General features: G+C 45.4%; 2 protein-coding genes across 3 annotated transcripts; one reads left to right on the top strand and one right to left on the bottom strand.

The window, feature by feature from the left end:
- Positions 1 to 407: 407 nt before the first annotated feature.
- On the top strand, positions 408 to 8876 carry LOC101797500 (proto-oncogene Mas). Its single transcript, XM_005028403.6, has 2 exons — positions 408 to 862; positions 4211 to 8876. Exon 2 carries the CDS (start codon positions 4232 to 4234, stop codon positions 5183 to 5185), a length of 954 nt encoding a protein of 317 aa, XP_005028460.3. The 5' UTR covers positions 408 to 862; positions 4211 to 4231; the 3' UTR covers positions 5186 to 8876.
- Positions 8877 to 12799: 3923 nt separating this feature from the next.
- On the bottom strand, positions 12800 to 16918 carry LOC101801669 (proto-oncogene Mas). 2 transcript variants are annotated; one of them, XM_072038566.1, is made up of 3 exons: positions 16789 to 16918; positions 14324 to 16570; positions 12800 to 14163 (listed from the first exon to the last, which is right to left on the bottom strand). In XM_072038566.1, exon 2 carries the CDS (start codon positions 16519 to 16521, stop codon positions 15541 to 15543), a length of 981 nt encoding a protein of 326 aa, XP_071894667.1. In that variant the 5' UTR covers positions 16522 to 16570; positions 16789 to 16918; the 3' UTR covers positions 12800 to 14163; positions 14324 to 15540. The 2 variants fall into 2 exon arrangements, with proteins under 2 accessions (XP_071894667.1, XP_071894666.1); XM_072038565.1 differs by lacking the exon at positions 16789 to 16918 and having other exon boundaries at positions 14324 to 16716.
- Between the last annotated feature and the right edge of the window lie 136 nt (positions 16919 to 17054).

The following is a 17054-nucleotide window of genomic DNA, read 5'->3' on the forward strand; positions in this document are numbered from 1 at the left end:
GGTGAAGGACTGTGCCAAAAGGGAATATGAAGCGGCATTTAATGCCAAAGGGTTTGAAGTTGCCTTTAAAAAGATGGTGACATGAGGAGCAGGCATTGTGTGATGAAGGCAGTACTAGGACAGGTCGTGCAATTGTGGCTGCTGCGGTGTGCTGGGGCAGATCCTTCTCCAGGGCAAGTTGTGTGACGCAGTAGGAACCGATGTGCGAGGCCATTTGTGTTAGGAGAGGCTGAGGTCACACGCTGCAGTGATGGGCATTAAGGAAAGTGGCAGGCACAATTGGCCCTTGGGAATGAGAAGTTGTTCTGGGGGAGGTTGCGAAATCAGCAGCAGGGTTTACAGAAAATGGACTGGCATTTTCTCAGCCTGTGTCACCCCAAGCAACAGTAAGGCATCTTCTACATGGACTGTGAAACTAGAGCACCCCAAGGATGGATGCAGGTGGGAAGTGAAGCAACAGTGCAGGAGGCAGAATATAATTTTGGACAGGATGTTTTTGCTTTTTAGTATTGTTAGACTGGCTGAAGAAGGGAGAAGTGGTAAAAATGCATTTCTTAAGACATGACAGCAACAGGTCCTGTACAAAGAGGGAAAGGGGAAGTAGTTCAGGTCTAAGTGACCACACACAAAAAACTAAATGTTTCCTCCAGAAAGTGATTCGCTGGCTCTCAGACATTACATTGACCACAGCTTTTTAAACAGTGCTTAAATAGCCTGGCACTACAGTGCTGACATGAGCAATGACACGAGCATTTTATCTGGACCACATGTCACAGGATTCAGGTTATAATTTTCCCCAGCAGATCCATACCAGGCAGCTGCTGCAAATCAGCCACTGAAGTTCCAAGGAATTCACAAAAAGGTGAGAAATTCTTAGATGACTATCTTTGCCATTGCACTTCGTCTGATGTTTTCTGTCAGTCATGCTTTTGCAGAGATGGAATGGGACAGGAGGAGGAAAAAATGGAAGAAAGGAAATCACACATTTCCCTCTCCTGAGAGTTAGAAATTGGCTATAGACACATAACTGCCTTGATCATTTTCAACTTAGGGAAAGCTTCATCCTGGTGAGCCATTTTCATGAAAAAGTGCTATTGTATTGCTTTAAATACACCTCTGTAATAGAAGATGCCACTATTCAGAGACCTAGCATTAGAAGTTTTCATCTTAGATGCTCAGCTAAGATTAGCCAAGAAAACACAAAAGGTTAACTTCATATCCATACTCTAAAATGACTTTGTGGTGTCAAGGCTGTTCAGACTGACATCTGCCACAAGAACTATGTGGTACTCAGCTTGTAAACCACAGGCAAGATGTTTAATCTCAAGGGAGTGAAGGGTCACGTAGACTCAGTTTGCTGATGTTTGATGCAAGCTTTCACTAATAATGTTTTATTAAGGAAGTAGACTCTTATAAAATAGGTATATAAGAAACAGAAGTTACCTTTTTGGTCTTCTTTTCCACAGTCTACAGAATTCAAAGGATTTCTTCACTTCCATTACAGTGGAATGAAAAATTATTGATGTTTTGTCATCTATCCACAGGACTTCCCTTACAGCTAGTATCTGTACCTGGCAGTCTTTATGCATATACTATCAATGGCATAAGGCCATGGCATTCAACATTAGGAAAATCTGCTTGATCAGCCTAAGTTAGACAGCTAATTGCCTGCCATTGTCTGAATTCACAGCACAGACAGACATATCGCTGGAGGATGAGGTGAACTGCCTTCTGGAGACAATTGCAGCAGGGAGGTTGAATGACTGCTTCCCTAAAACAGGCACCTGGTCAGAAAGCTGGAGTGGGCTTACAGAGAGCTAAGTGACACTCAAATATTTGGGTCCTCTTTAAATCAATTAAAAATTTGTTTCAGGTCACACAGACAGATTGTGGTGAAGTAGAGGACTGCACTGAATCTTCTAAAGGCTAGGAAAGCATTTAACCACTGGATCTTCCTTTCTCCTCTCAGCAGACTCAGATCACAGAATTAGAGGCTGCTTCAGCTACTTTCCACTGTGAATCAAGGTCTGATAATTCTTCATTGTGAGAGTCCTGCTGCCACCCAAAAAGCAGATAGAGAGGAAGTGAACAAAGTTACAAGGCCGTATCTTTTCAATTTGCTTGCTATAAATGTTCAGGAAGGCGGAAGCTTGCTAGTGTTATTGGTCAGGCAGTATGCTACCCTCCCCAGGTAAGGAAAGAGAACGTGAGTTTTGATTCAGGGATGTTCCATGCAGGGCTTACACACCTGTTGTGAAACACACTGTGCTGAAACAGAAATTCTGTGTGTTCAGAAGGAGATGATGATTTTTGTTTCCCGCAGTCCCTTTCAGTGTGCACTTAAATTCTTTCTTTAGAGACCATTGGTCTCTGAAGTCTTAACACTAGAAGCATATGATGTCACTTAATAGCCACGGATGGAAATATCCATCTTCCTAAAAAGAATATTGTGCAGTGCCAGAAGTTCCCTGTTTTCAGTAAACCCTAAAGGTTTCTCATCCTGCAAGCTGTGATGAAGTTAAGAGTGGAGCTCACCTCAGATCCCTTTGGCTGCCTGCACATTAAACCTCTCACTAACATTGGCACTCTGCAATGTATCAGCTGTCAGGAAAAACAGGCAGGTGACTGTATGCCTGTCTTAGACACCTATCTTGGGAAAAAATACATGAATCCTGGAGGTGTTCATAAACCTCCGTTAATTCAAATTGAAGCTTTAATGGTTATATTACATGAGATGTTTGCATTTTTAATGGAGAAAGCGAGGAGTAATTGTCCCAGTTGGATGCCCGACCAACCATGTGCCTGCCACAGGCTAATGCAGCAAGATTGTCTCCACTGTCCCAGGCCATCAGCTGGGCAAGGAAACGATCTGCATCAGGCATTTATCTTGTCTTGGTCCATGTGGTACTGAAGAGGGTGTGTTTAGAGTGGCAAGATGAAACCATGATGATTCAATTTGTAACACTTCACTTGTTACAGTGGAGTGTTCACTTGTTACAGCTATCTGCAAGCATGTTGCAGCATTTTACAAAGAGGGAAGAAACCATTGTGCCAGTTCAATGATTCACCTCTTCCCAGCCCTCCCCATTTTGACTTGTTCCTTTCATCTTTTTAACTATCTCTCGCTGCTGTCTTTCAAGGCATTTCTCCACCTTCCAAGTCTAAATAGCTGGTGGGCAAAGATAAGGGTGACACTGTTTGACCTCATCAGACAAAAAAAAAAAAAAAAAAAAAAGGTGTGAATTCTACTTTTGGGCTTCATGCTTTGTTTTACTTTGCTTGGTTGGTTGGTTGGTTGGTTAGTTGGCTTGGTTTGGAATCTTTTGCAAGATTCTTACTCAGATGCCAGTATCATGGGGAAAGGAGGAGGATGAACTCAGGGAGGTGTTCAAGGCCAGGCTGGATGGGGCTTTGAGCAACCTGGTCTAGTGGGAGGTGTCCCTGCCTGTGGAAGGGGAGAGTGAAACTAAATGATCTCTGAGGTCCCTTCCAAACCAAATCGTCCTGTGATTCTACAAATTCCAATATCCTGTGAAGGTCAGAGATTTTCTCCCACATAAGGTTCTTACAGTTTCTCTCTGAGAAAGAAATTAAGGGCTGACTCAAACCAATCATATTAAACTATACCTTACTAAAATCTAAATCAGTCATCAACATAAAAAAACTACTAGCTATTTTGAGTAGCCTTTACCGTGTTTTCTGCATCTGTGTATGACAAAACTTAATTGTCCGTAATACTGCTTAAACTTGTATACCGATTGCCTGCAACTTTTACACATTTTTGGCAAAATTCATCTCACTTAATCCTAGCAGCATGAAGCAAAGACAATTATACCAGAGTTGTTAACACTGGGTTCTCTTTTTATTCAGAGAAGTAAAAGATGTACTTTTCCAGCATGATTTATCTGAGTTACTATTGCTCATTTTAAGATATTTGTTTCCCATTACTGACAGTAAAAAGACCCTCACAACATGAACCAAAAAAAGTGATAAACACATTGTAATTTAATTTGTCCTACGTGTCATATGTAATGTGGCCTCAGATGCAATGCTTTGAACAGTGCCTTGAAACACTGCACTCCAAGTCCAAGCACAGCAATCCCTCCTTGAATCTAGCTCTGGCTACAAAGAACTAGAACGACTCTGGAAACACCACCAAGTTATCAAGAGGGAAAGTTGCATGAGATTTACCACCTCTCTCTGCTTACAGGTCTGTGCGAAATCACTCATAATGAATACTTCAACTACATCACTCTTCCTTCCAAATGCAGACAGCCAGGCTCAAGGAGCTAATCACAGTGGTGATGCAGGAAAGGCAGAGGCATCTTATGCTGTCCTCAAGTTCATGGAAAGCTTCTGCCTCATCAGTGCTGCCTGTGGGATGGTGGGAAATGGCATGGTCATATGGTACCTTGGCTTCCGCATCCGCAGAAACCACTTCACTGTCTACATCCTAAACCTGGCTGCTGCCGACTTTGGGTATCTGCTCTGCATTGCCATCGAGACCGTTAAGTACTTGATGCAGTTCAACGTGGGGGTGCAGTTTGGGATATTCCTCTTCCTGGATCTTTTCATGTACGGGACTGGCTTGTATCTCCTGACGGCCATCAGCATTGAGAGGTGCCTGTCAGTCCTCTGTCCGATATGGTGCCGAAGCCACCGCCCAAAGCACTTGTCCAGCATCATTGCTGGTCTGCTCTGGGGTCTCTCCCTGCTGCTGAACACACTCGGATATGTATTGTGTACCATCCACCCCTCCAGCAGCTGTTCGTCCCTGCTCATCACCATTGGAGTCTTGGATTTCCTCTTCTGCACACCCCTTATGCTGCTCTTCAGCCTGACCCTCTTCCTCAGAGTCAAGTGCAGCTCCCAGAAATTCCGAACAGGCAGGCTCTTCACTGTCATCATGCTCACTGTCCTCTTCTTCCTCATTTTTGCTGTGCCTCTGAGCGTCCTGATCCTCTTTGATTTCTTGGGCTACAAATTTCTCTACTCGCCTGAGATTGGCTTTGTGCTGTCCTGCGTGAATAGCAGCCTCAACCCAGTCATTTACTTCCTTGTGGGGAGCTACAGGGATCGGAGAATCAAGTTCGCCCTAAGGCTGGCATTCCAGAGGGCCTTTGAAGATTCAGCAGACGACAAAGATGAACGGGAAACCCGTGACACGATAACTATGTCTTCCTAATACCCTGCTGTGCCTAATACAGTGACAGTGCTCTGGAGTTGAGGGCTGACTGCTTACAGAACTGAAGAACTCTGATGTATTGGGGGAGCCGGATCATCTCACCTAACCTTTAATGTCTTCATTGGAGACCTCTATCCTTTCGCTAGTTATTTGAATCTCCATCTGTATTAGGACTACACTGAAAGTGCCTATTTATTTTCAGTGACTATTAAATTATTTTGATGTGATAAGGTTAAATGTCTTGATGCCTGTATTTCATCAGTGCAATCCCATCCAGAGTTTACAGCTCACTCAATAACGGCTCTTCTTTCAGAGCAAACCAAAATTGACATTCATAAATAGTCACTTTTTTACTCAGATCTCTGAAGATGATATGGGATTCATCCTCTTCCTTTGAAATCAACCACGAATTTCCTGTAAGACAGTCTATCTCCCTTAATTTTAAGTACGTGTATCTCAGCAACACAGGCAGCCTTTTGTGGCTTGTAGGGTGCATGATTCTTTGCTTTCTAATGTAAGCATTTCAAATCGTGAAATGCTTTGTGTTACAGAAGTCCCTTTCTCCTACTAATTAGGGAGTGTTTCATACCACAGAGTTGTGATGTAGCAGAAAAGGGCTCCAACCCCTACCAACTTTCTTTGCAACTTCATGCACTGAGTTGCATGCTTCGTTTTCTTGCATTTCAAAGAAATACAGAGCCGGAGTTGCATATTATTCTAGCTTCCTCCAACACAGCACAAAATATTTACATTTAACTACAACATCCATTGGGTTGTTTTTTCTTCCTTTAAGAATGACAGATGATAAGAACCCATGGCCTCTAACATTTCCTCACCTACCATTAGAAATAAGTTCAAGGATAAGGAAAAAATAGGAAACAGAAGAAAAATAAATAAATAACACAATTTACAGTAAGTAAATAAATAAATAAGATCTCTAGACCTAATTCCTGGAGATGCAAGACACGATTTTTTGAAATGTTGGACTATCAGACTGCCCAATATTTGCTCTTTCAACTAAAATTGATGGAAGAGGGCAACACAAGTAATTTTATTTGAGAAACCTTATAGGCTTCCTCTTCATGCATTCATCTGTAAATATGTTCCTAAAAGAAACCTGCCTTCTTCTCCTGTCTATTCTCTTTTCTCTGTTCATTTGTCTTTTTATTAATATTGAAAAACAACAATTAAAAATAGTGGTCACCCTAATGTCTGTGGCTGCTTTTTGCTTCCCATTTACAGTTCCTGAAAGCTGAAAATTGAATTCCATTTCTATTATTCTTTAATTTTTAATGCTATTTTTCTGCAGTGTACACATAGTTGATTCAGATTAGGTCTATGCCGTCAATTATTTTTAGTAAGATTTTTTGTTCTTCCAACCTCTACTGGAGTTGGGAAGAGACCATCCATTTATCAGAATACATGTTAAAATGTTTTCCTTTTAATATCTGTAATGATTTTCTCATTGGGAGAACAAAAATTCATTTCCTTTATTATTAAAAATGTTACAAGCCTTTAAGAAAAATAAAGGAAAGTAAGTTCTATTAAAAACTAAACATTTCTGTGCTCAGAAGAAGACATCAACTGATAAAAACATATAGCATATAAATTGTGAAAAACTTTCCATCATAACAGTTTATCCCTTAAGCATACCCATCATGAAGGCACATGGCAATTAGTGTGAACACACCTTTTACATCCAACCCTGGGCATTTAAAAGCTGACACTTGGATATAAATGACAACTGTAAACACCCTCGACCACGCATGGTATGAGACAGGCACTCTCCGAGGTACCATCTGCCAGATATTTACAGTGCATTTCCTGTGGTCCAAAAGAAGTCAGTGATAGGATCTGCAATGGAATGGGGAACATTTGCAGGATCTTCCACCCTGAACTAACACCAAGATAGCCAACTCAGCCTACCAGGGAGAATGTAATCAGCATCTGAATTAAATTTGTCCTCTGAATTGCTTAGTGTCTCTCAGGAAAGACCCCCAAGGCACCCAGATCAGTGGTCATGCATGAGGACAGTACAGGGGCCACCAGTACTTCTGAAAAAAGCCCGGAGTTCTGCCTCCCTGGGGACAACTGAAAGGAGACAGCCAGCCCAGGGTGTAAGTTTTGAGTGTTCTCCTCAACATGGCCTAAATGCCCGCAGCATGAAGTGACTGTGAGGGATGGCATCACCTGTTCCTTAACAGCGGCAAACCTAACTCCACTCCTCTTAGAAGACCTTGACACCAGAATTTGTAATGATCTCCGTTTTCTCATTGATTGCAGCAGAAGGCACACACACTACTGTTAGTATTTCTGCAGTGCAGTTAAGGCCTGGAGGAAGGGATCTGTATGGTCATGGGCACACTTCAGAACAGTTCAGTTTTCACCATGTGCAGGAGAGTGAAAAAGACTCTCTGGTGGCTTGATTTGGTTCCTTTTTCCCTTTGGGGAATGATGGGGGGAGGCATATGAACAGGATTAGTGCTGTTCAAGGACATCCTCTTGCCCAAATGTACATTTACGACGTAATTCCTCACTTATCCTTGAAAAAGAGATGGCTAAAGGGAGACCTTACTACAGCCTTTTAATTCTTAAAGGGTAATACATTTAATACTTAGAGGTAAAATGGTGAAAGAATTTTCACCAAGGCCTGTAGTGATAGGACAAGACATAATGGATTCAAACTGAAGGAGGCTGGATTTAGGTTAGACATTAGGAAGAAGTTTTTACCACAAGGGTAGTGGACAAGGTTGTCCAAAGAGGTTGTAGATGCCCCATGCTCTTAAGTATTCAAAGCCAGGCTGACTGGGTCTCCGGGCAACCTGATCTGACACAAGGTGTTCCTGTTCCTGGCAGGGGGGGTGGATTAGATGATCTTTAAAGGTCTCTTCCAACCCAAACCATTCTATGATTGATTCGATTTTCAGTCCTTTTGTGTGCCTTCAAAAAGTACCCAAACAGCTGCAATGAGGCCTTTTCTCCCTCCTCCATCCCCAGCTCAGGCAACTAAGGATACATCCTGAGCATACCTCTAATAGTGTGACATACATGTACCCCTGCAGTAAAGCCATATGAACTCAAGTGGGGTTAATTCAGGAAATTCAGCCAAGGAAAGAGCTGCACCATGCATGCACCATGGGCTCTCATATACTCTCCATGGTGTCTGTGTTCTCAGAGTCAATCCTCAATAGGTCATTTACTTTGGTTAACAGAATAGATATCATCTGAGAGTGGAAGTAAGATTGTAATGCTATTTAAGACATTAAAATTACCACAAACATGAAAGCACACATACTATTATTCTGCTTTTCCCATTTAGCTTAGTAAAGTACCAGTACACCTTCCCCAGAAGTGAAATGGACAAGAATTTGGACTATTTAGAAAACAAGGCACAAAATGTTACAGTATCTAATAAGAAAATGTACCTTTGTCAACAAGGTGGGCTAAGGAGAGAAGTGCAGCTCTGCTGGCAGGGAGAGGTGACCTTTTGTTAGACCAATCTAACTAAACTTAGCAAACTTCAGGTCACTTACCTTCTGGGAACAGCTGCTCTGAGCCCAACTGCTGACACTATTCTTTGAGGTGACTCCTCCACTGTTTCTCTACAGGAGCTGTCTCCTACCTTCAGTCTTTGTTTTACTCTTCAGAAATTACCCACAACGCAACAAAAGTCTTGATCCTCTTGGGTTATTCTTCATTGGGTAATGGATGAAAAAAAAAAGCTGCTGTTGTATACAGCAAGAAAATGTCTGTGGGAAATATGTGGTGACCAGCTAAAAATTTGGTGGGATATGCTCACTGAGGAGAAAGTCACACAGAATAGGAATGTATAGTAATGAGAATGTAGATCTCTCCTAGCTGATATTGCTCTCTCTATGCTTTAGATGCTAATTAGAACGGGAATCAGAAGCAAATATAAACAAATCATGAACTATATGAGGATGGACTTACATGTATCTTCATTGTTAAAATTCATTGCATCACACGGTGCACATTAGGCTCTTGGGTTGGTAGACTCACCGCTGGACCAGGATGGGAACTACTGCCACCAAAATGCTAATGGGCCTCAGGGCTGATGGGCAATTGCCTTTGCATGTTACCTTAGTACTGTTAATTTCTCAGATTTGAAAGTAGAACAGAAGTAGTCAATTACACTAACCAGCAAGAGGAAACAGTTATGTATAGGCAGAAACCAGCACCAACAGCAGTCATGTTCAGGATGCAGATGGTGATGGAACCCCTTGCACCACATCAGAAGAAGCAGGAGATAATTATTTTCCCTCATACTCAGATGAATGACTACTAAGGCATCACAAACACATTCTGCACTGAAATACTTGTTTTGTATTCAGTTAAACTATAGGTTCACTGGCCTTTCCCGGGGCTGGATGCAGGAGACATCTTTATAGCTTAGTCAACATGAAACATCTGCTATGAGAGGAGTTCTCATAACAATGCTTCTCTGGTTGTTTTGTTTAGGCCCTCCCAATCCTCATGTCCTGGACCCAGCAATCCTGATCAAGCTGGAAAGCGACTGAGAAACCAGGACACAGAAAATGGGGGGACAGGGAGAGAGAGGAAGTGGAGGTGGGACCAAAGGAGGTAGAGAGAGACGCTGGGATGAGAAAAGTAGGAAGATAGAGGTAGGTAGAGGAAATGTCAGGTGGGGGTGGGTCCCTCATCCTTCCAAAGGTGACAGAGCAGGACAGGAGGACACACACCAGCCTGAACAGAGATGTGGCAATGGAGGAATGGTTCCTAAAGATAGGGACACAGCCCAACCAGGCTCCTGGCCGTGAAGAGAGAGGAACCGAGGGGAAACTGCCTGAGCACCCCACGGGCTGGGGCAGGTGGCTGGGGGAGAGATCCGAGCACAAAAAGAAAGAAAAACAACTGTTCAATTATGACTTGAATCGAGTGCATTGGAGAGACAGGCTGCCCTTCCTCCCTGCCCAGTACCTCAGAAGGAAGGGGCTTCCCACGGGCAGCGCTTCCTCTCTGCCAGCCTCTCCATGCAGACCTTGCAGGCTGATGCAGGTGGTGGCAGGCGATGAGTTCCGTGCTAAGAGGAAAAACTTGGCTAGAAATGCACGCAGGTGTGACAGGGAGATCACCGGCGGCAGGCGGGGGCCGGCAGCGAGGCCTCTGTGAGGCCTCTGTGAGGCGGGGGCTGCCCCCTGCCGGGCACAGGCGGGCTCGGGCCGGCCAGGCCGAGGAGCGCCGTGGGGGCAGAGCCGTGGTGGTGGCAGGGCTGCGGGTACCAAGGCCCTGCAGGGCCCGCACTGGAGCAGGGCAGCAATGGGAGGGGAACAGAGCTTCGTAAATGAGGTGTTCAGGGCTTATAACCTGCCGTTCTGCACGCAACGCGCTGTGCTGCGTGTAAGCTGCCCTGCTGTGTGTAACACGCCATAATGCATGTAACCCGCCACGCTGTGTGCAACTGGCTGTCCTCTGTGTAAACCAGCATGCCCGGTGTACCCTGCCAGCTGTGGTGTAATCTGCCGTTCCCTGTGTAACCCGCCATTCCCTCCCCATCATCTGTGTGTAACCCACCATTCCCTGTGTGACCCAACATCCCCTCCTGTGCTGCTGATGAGAGAGGACTCGGGGGCAAGGGAATGAAGCTGGGCTAAGAAGAAGGGGCAGGAAAGGCATTGCTCTAAATGTTGTAGCCAGCAGGCCAGGGAGGTGGTCACCCCTCTATACTCTGCTCTGGTGAGGCTGCACCTCAAGCACTGTGTTCAGTTTGGGCCCCTCACTACAAGAAAGACATCAAGGCCCCGGAGTGTGTCCAGAGAAGGGCTATGAAGCTGGTGAAGAGCCCGGAACACAAATCATGAAGTGCAGCTGAGGCCACTGGGGTTGTTTAGTCTGGAGAGGAAGAGGCTCAGGGGGGACCTTATTGCTCTCTACAAATGCCTGGAAGGAAGTTGTTGGGAGCTGAGGGTTGGCCTCTTCTTGCAGATAACCAGTGATAGGACTAGAGGAAATGGCCCCAAGTTGTGCCAGGAGAGGTTAAGGCTGGAAATTAGGAGATACTTCTCAGAAAGAGTGGTCAGGCACTGGAATGGGTTGCCTAGGGAGGTGGTGTATTCACCATCCCTGGGAGTGTTTAAGGAAAGGTTGGATGTAGTACTTAGAGACATGGTTTAGTGCGTGATATTGGTAGTAGGGGGATGGTTGGACCAGATGATCTTGGAGGTCTTCTCCAGCCTTAATGATTCTATGATTCTGATTGCCAATAAATCAAATTTATTTCCCTCAGGTAGAATCTGGTTTGTTTGTGTCAGTAATTGGTAAGGGGTCTCTCTGCCTTTACCTCAACCCGAAGGCTTTCTCCTTGTGCTGGTGAGGAGGGGAAGCGAGCGTACAGCTGGGGGAGCTTGGCCTTCAGCCAACGCTAGCCCACCCCAGTACAGAAACCCACTATAGAGAGCACGGGCAGCTGGAGTCAGCCAGAGCCAGCTGACAGCAAGAGACGGGGACGGAAGGGCCACAGGCAGAGCTGGGAGCCAAGTGGAAAGAGAACACTGTCAAGTTGAGCCCAGGCAGAAGTGGCGGGTGGTTCAGGGAGCAACAAAGGGAAGTCATGGAAAGAAAGAGTTCCTCCTGTTGTTTTGTTTTTGTTTAATCAGCTGTGGAAGGATACAAGGCATAGAGGGCAGTGTTGGAGAGTGAGGAAGAGAGAGGCAGCAGAGCAGACATTTCAGACAGAAACAGAGACTGTGTCCAGCTCTCCTTGCCATCTAAGACACTGCAGGACGAATTACATCCTTATGGGAACTGGATTGAAGTGTAATGGCCACACGGTCCCAGCATGTCCCAGTAACTGCTTGTAATTCTTGGTGGAAGATTTCCCTCAGCTACCAACAGTCAGAACTCCTTTTCTGGGAAAAGCAGCCAAATCCTCTCAGGGAACATCCTATCTGGGCTGTGCAAGATCAAACACATCTTTACAGCATGGTCTGGTTCCTGAGCTGATCATGCTTCATGACGTCTAATCTTCTCTGGATAGAGGAAATGACTAATGAAAAGAAACTTCATAAGATAAACAGCTATAGAATTTTATTAATTAATTTATTTATTTATTTATTATTTATTTTTACTGGCAGATATTTCTATTTTATATAGATTGTTTCTGTTTTAGTAGTTACATGAATATTAGCACCTCTTAAATTGTTTTGTTTTGCATTTTTATTGTTCTCCATTCTTAATTGATGAATCTCATGGATATTTGGCAATGTTGATTTCTCCGTCTTAAAAAATACATCTTGTTATCTCAGATATTATGCCTATTCCAGAACTGCCTTAGGATGTATTTCCATCCATAGCTGTGCTTTGCATCAGAACACCAATATACACTTTGTTGGAAGTTCCTGTCAAAAAGATGGGATCTGAGAAGAATGAGGAATACTTATTGCACAATGTGTGGTAGAAGAATTAATACGTGAATTATTGTTAAAGACAGCACTAATGATAAGACAGATTGTAATGAAAAGACACAAAAGGAAGAATGAAGATAGAAGGAAACTAAACTGCATAAATACTTTTTTTATGTAAGATGCAAGAAAAATCTTCAAGTCAGAATACACTGAAAAAGGACAGAAAATAGAATTTTATTTTATTTTATTTTATTTTTGTACAGCTATTTCCAGCCTCATTAGTCAAGTATTTAACAGCTGCAGTTGCTTTTTGGCAGGTGAATAACACAAGGTCCAGAGATACTGCCTGTACGTACAAATGCTCTCTCAGTTGTTTCCTAAGACTACCATAAGAAACAGCAATACTTCTATTTTTATGGTGATTTTCTTTTCTATTGTTGAAGAAAACTTCAGTTAGAAATAAATTAAATCTCTTTGGGATTATCTAAATTTGTCTTTAGCCTTTTCACAGTAGGATTTAGGTGACTGGACTTTGGGTTCCTGCAATGCAGGAATTGCTAGCATGTCAGGTAACCCCACTATAACTACAGGGATCCAGTAAATACAACCAGTGGAGCTGAGAGTGTGACTAAAGGGGAGAGGACAGCAAGCAGATATCACAGTTTCTAGACATGTCTCTCCTAAAACAATATTGTACTCAATCATCAAATGTTTTCCAAATTCTGTTAACTGACATGAAACAGCTTCAGTGAAATTGCAGATCTGTAAAAAGCAAATGAAACATAAAAGAAAGGCTGTGACCCCCTGTTATTTCTTTGAGTGTTCTGATCAAAACATTTCCCCTCCTTTCCCTGCTTTAGGCAGAGATTCAAAAAAAGCATCCCTGGGACCTGCTGCTCCCCTGCTCTCCCCTGCCCAAGCACTCCCGCTCCCCAGCACATGACATTTGCACCGCTGGATTTCTCTGTAGTACACTGAGGTAGTCGCAACGGAACTGAATATGTTGCCACGGACAGACATTAGGTTAAAATTGCAACAAATAGAAGTTAAGCAAATGAAAAGGATAGGGAAAGACCAGAGCATGCCACAGATGAGGCCTGGTAAGTGGTTGTGGTGGTGGCATCGGTACCAGACTGGGAAGAGGGCAGTCATTGCTCCATACCAATCGCTGTCAGGAGATACATGCTGCTAAAGTAAAAGAGAAACGTGAGGTAAACTACAGTGAAGAGCAAATCTGGGAAGTTCAAGCAAACATTGCACTGTGTAATGTAAATGGTTAAAAAAAATAATCAGAGAGAACTCAGCAATGACCAAATGACCAGGTTCAAAATGTAGAAGGTGAAGGGGCTGTTCATATGGAAGCCCAGAAACCATAAATCCACCACATTCACCACCAACACACACAGCCAAACACACCACCAAAACAGAGATAAAAAGTCAACTGTAAAAGCCTGTGATTCACAAGAAGCCCTGCTCCCTCTTCTATTCCTTCCAGCATCCAAGGAATCATTGAACAGGGAGAGCTCTGTTGTGCTGGTCTCTGCGACGGTGAAGCTCCTGCTCTGGGTGGCCACCTTGTCCCTCTCCCAGCACCTCCTGAGAGACAAGGAAGGAGAGAGAGAAGAGGAGCATCGGTGCTCCCAGCACTCACCGTCTCTGCCCGTGATCCCAGGCTGTGCCCAGGACAGGCTCCCACAGCTCCAGCCCCATCCCTGGCCAGCAGGCATCTCCCACCCACCCATCCCTGGCCTCCCACCTCCTGGAGCTCCTGGGAACAACACCATCACAGGAGCACCAACACACGGGGCCTCCACAGGGTCAGGCTTGCCGGGAGAAAGGGGCTGGCAACAGATGCCAGGGCCACCCTGCTCTGCTTCAGCCTCCTCCCTTGTGCTACGGAGCAGACCTGTGCCCTGAGAATGGGTCCCGTGGTCAGGAGACTCCTCTCACAATCTCATCTCATCGGTGACAGCTTCCCCTCACATGTCCCATGATGATCTTGTCAGTGGGAGCTGGCCACGTCACCCCCTTCCTTTCCTTCTCCCCATCCACCAGCTTTGTTTTGCCATTTTGGGGGCTGCTGGGTTTTTCTGTGTGTACCTGGTGCTGGACGGGAGACCCTCTACACTGGGAAATCAACAGTGTGTGGATGCAGCATCAAGGCTTTACCTACTGCGTCTGATCCAACTTCCCAGACAGGTCACCTTAGAGATTGCAGATGAAGGTTAGAGAGAGCTGCAAATGGGATTTTATCTTTAAGAAATTGTCTTACTAAATCTCATGCATCAGCACCATGGAGACAGCTCCATGTCCTCTACTGTTTTCCTGTTCCTTTCCCTTTCCCTTTCCCTGTTACTTTCCCTGTTCCTTTCCCTTTCCCTTTCCCTTTCCCTTTCCCTTTCCCTTTCCCTTTCCCTTTCCCTTTCCCTTTCCCTTTCCCTTTCCCTTTCCCTTTCCCTTTCCCTTTCCTTTTTCCGTTCCCGTTCCCTTACACATGCTCTTTCTCCTTCTCTCTCTGCCTCACTTTCCTCTCTCTCCCCAAAAAATATTACGTTACCCCATGTCTTCTTCTCTATCCCACTAATCTTCCCATGACCAACATGGACCCATTGGCTTGCCCAATTTTGCAATCTTTTCTGAAGAGCCCTGCCTTGCCTGCACAGCAGACAGCCAGAGCTCCCCCAGGGCCTAACACACCAGACTCTCCCCGGGCAGGATGTCCCCCCAAAGACCATGAAACTCATCTGCTGACCAGAGCGAGCCAGAGTTTATTCATAGGACCAGCACAACAAGGGGCATTGCAGTGGGGAAGACAGCCCGCGTGTGGGGACTGAGCCTGGCCTAGCAGTGCCGTGCCAGCTCCGTGTCAAACGCGCCCCCTGCCCAGCTCCAGCCATGGTCCCTCCCTGCAGCAAGCAGGCTCCGAGCTGCCTGCCAGGCTCCGTGCCTCCAGGCCTCCTCCCCAGCGGGGCCTCACACAGCGGCCTCCACCGCCGTGTCCCTGGGTGTGCGGCTCCCCTCCTCGCTCACTGCCTTCTCTTCGAACACTCGACGGAAGGCAGCTTTCAAAGAGCCCTGGATCCGCCGTCGCCGGCAGCTGCCCACCAGGAAATAAACAATGGGATTGGTGTTGCTGTTCAGCAATGCCAGCAAAAAAGGTACCTGGTTAGGAAATAGATGCCATCTGTGATTAAGATTGAGGAATACCTCTATGCTGAAAGGAATAGCAAGGACAAAGAAGAAGATGACATTGAGCAGGACAGCAACATAGAGTTTCCCTGGGTGTCGTCTCTGAAAGCCACATCGGAGTTTGATGAACAGGGACAGGTTGGAAATCAACATCACTGATGATAAAGTCACAGTGATTGCAATGGCTATACCTCCAAATGCTTTCTCATGTGGCACATCAAAGTAAAGGCCAAGATACATTGAGGAAACAAAAGCTCCAGCAAAAGCCCAGAGCAACCCACTCACAATGCCAGACAAGTGCCTGGGGCGATAGCAACGATACCAGATTGGGAAGAAAACAGAGACACACCGGTCCACACTAATTGCTGTAAGTAGACCCAGGCTGCTGAGGTCAAAGAAGTGGCACAGAAATCCAAGTATAATTTGAAGATTCATATAGAAATAAAAAATATGATTAAAGAGAGAACAAATTGTTAAGCTCAAAAATGCCGACATGAGCAGAGAAAGGAGGAAGAGCAGAGAGAAGTCAGCAACAGCCAGATTTAGGATGTAGACAGTGAAGGGGTTCCTCATGTGGGAAAACAGGAACCAAATGACTATCCCATTCGTCACAACTCCACACAAAGAAATCCCCATACAGACACCTAAAAAGACCAGAATGTCAAAAGGTAATACGAAGCACATGTCCATGTCATTTCCAGAAGAGTTCAGACGTCTAGAAGTTGTGTAGTTCAGAGAGAAGTCTGTTGTGCTGGTCTCTGCCATGCTGAAGCTCCTGCTCTGGGTGGCCACCTTGTCCCTCTCCCAGCACTGCCTGAGAGACAAGGAAGGAGAGAGAGAAGAGGAGCATCGGTGCTCCCGGCACTCACCGTCTGTGCCCGGGTTCCCAGGCTGTGCCCAGGACAGGCTCCCACAGCTCCAGCCCCATCCTTGGCCAGCAGACATCTCGCACCCACCCATCCCTGGCCTCCCACCTCCCGGAGCTCCTGGAAACAACTCTAGCACATGGGGTCTCAGCAGGGCCAGGCTCACCAGGAGAAAGGGGCTGGCAACAGATGCCAGGGCCACCCTGCTCTGCTTCAGCCTCCTCCCTTGTGCCACGGAGCAGACCTGTGCCCTGAGAATGGGTCCCGTGGTCAGGAGACTCCTCTCACAATCTCATCTCATCAGTGACAGCTTCCCCTCACATGTCCCACGATGATCTTGTCAGTGGGAGCTGGCCACGTCACCCCCTTCCTTTTCTTCTCCCCATCCACCAGCTTTGTGTTGCCATTTTGGGGGCTGCTGGGTTTTTCTGT

The sequence above is a fragment of the Anas platyrhynchos genome, chromosome 5, assembly GCF_047663525.1.
Source record: "Anas platyrhynchos isolate ZD024472 breed Pekin duck chromosome 5, IASCAAS_PekinDuck_T2T, whole genome shotgun sequence".
Classification (NCBI taxonomy): Eukaryota; Metazoa; Chordata; class Aves; order Anseriformes; family Anatidae; genus Anas; species Anas platyrhynchos.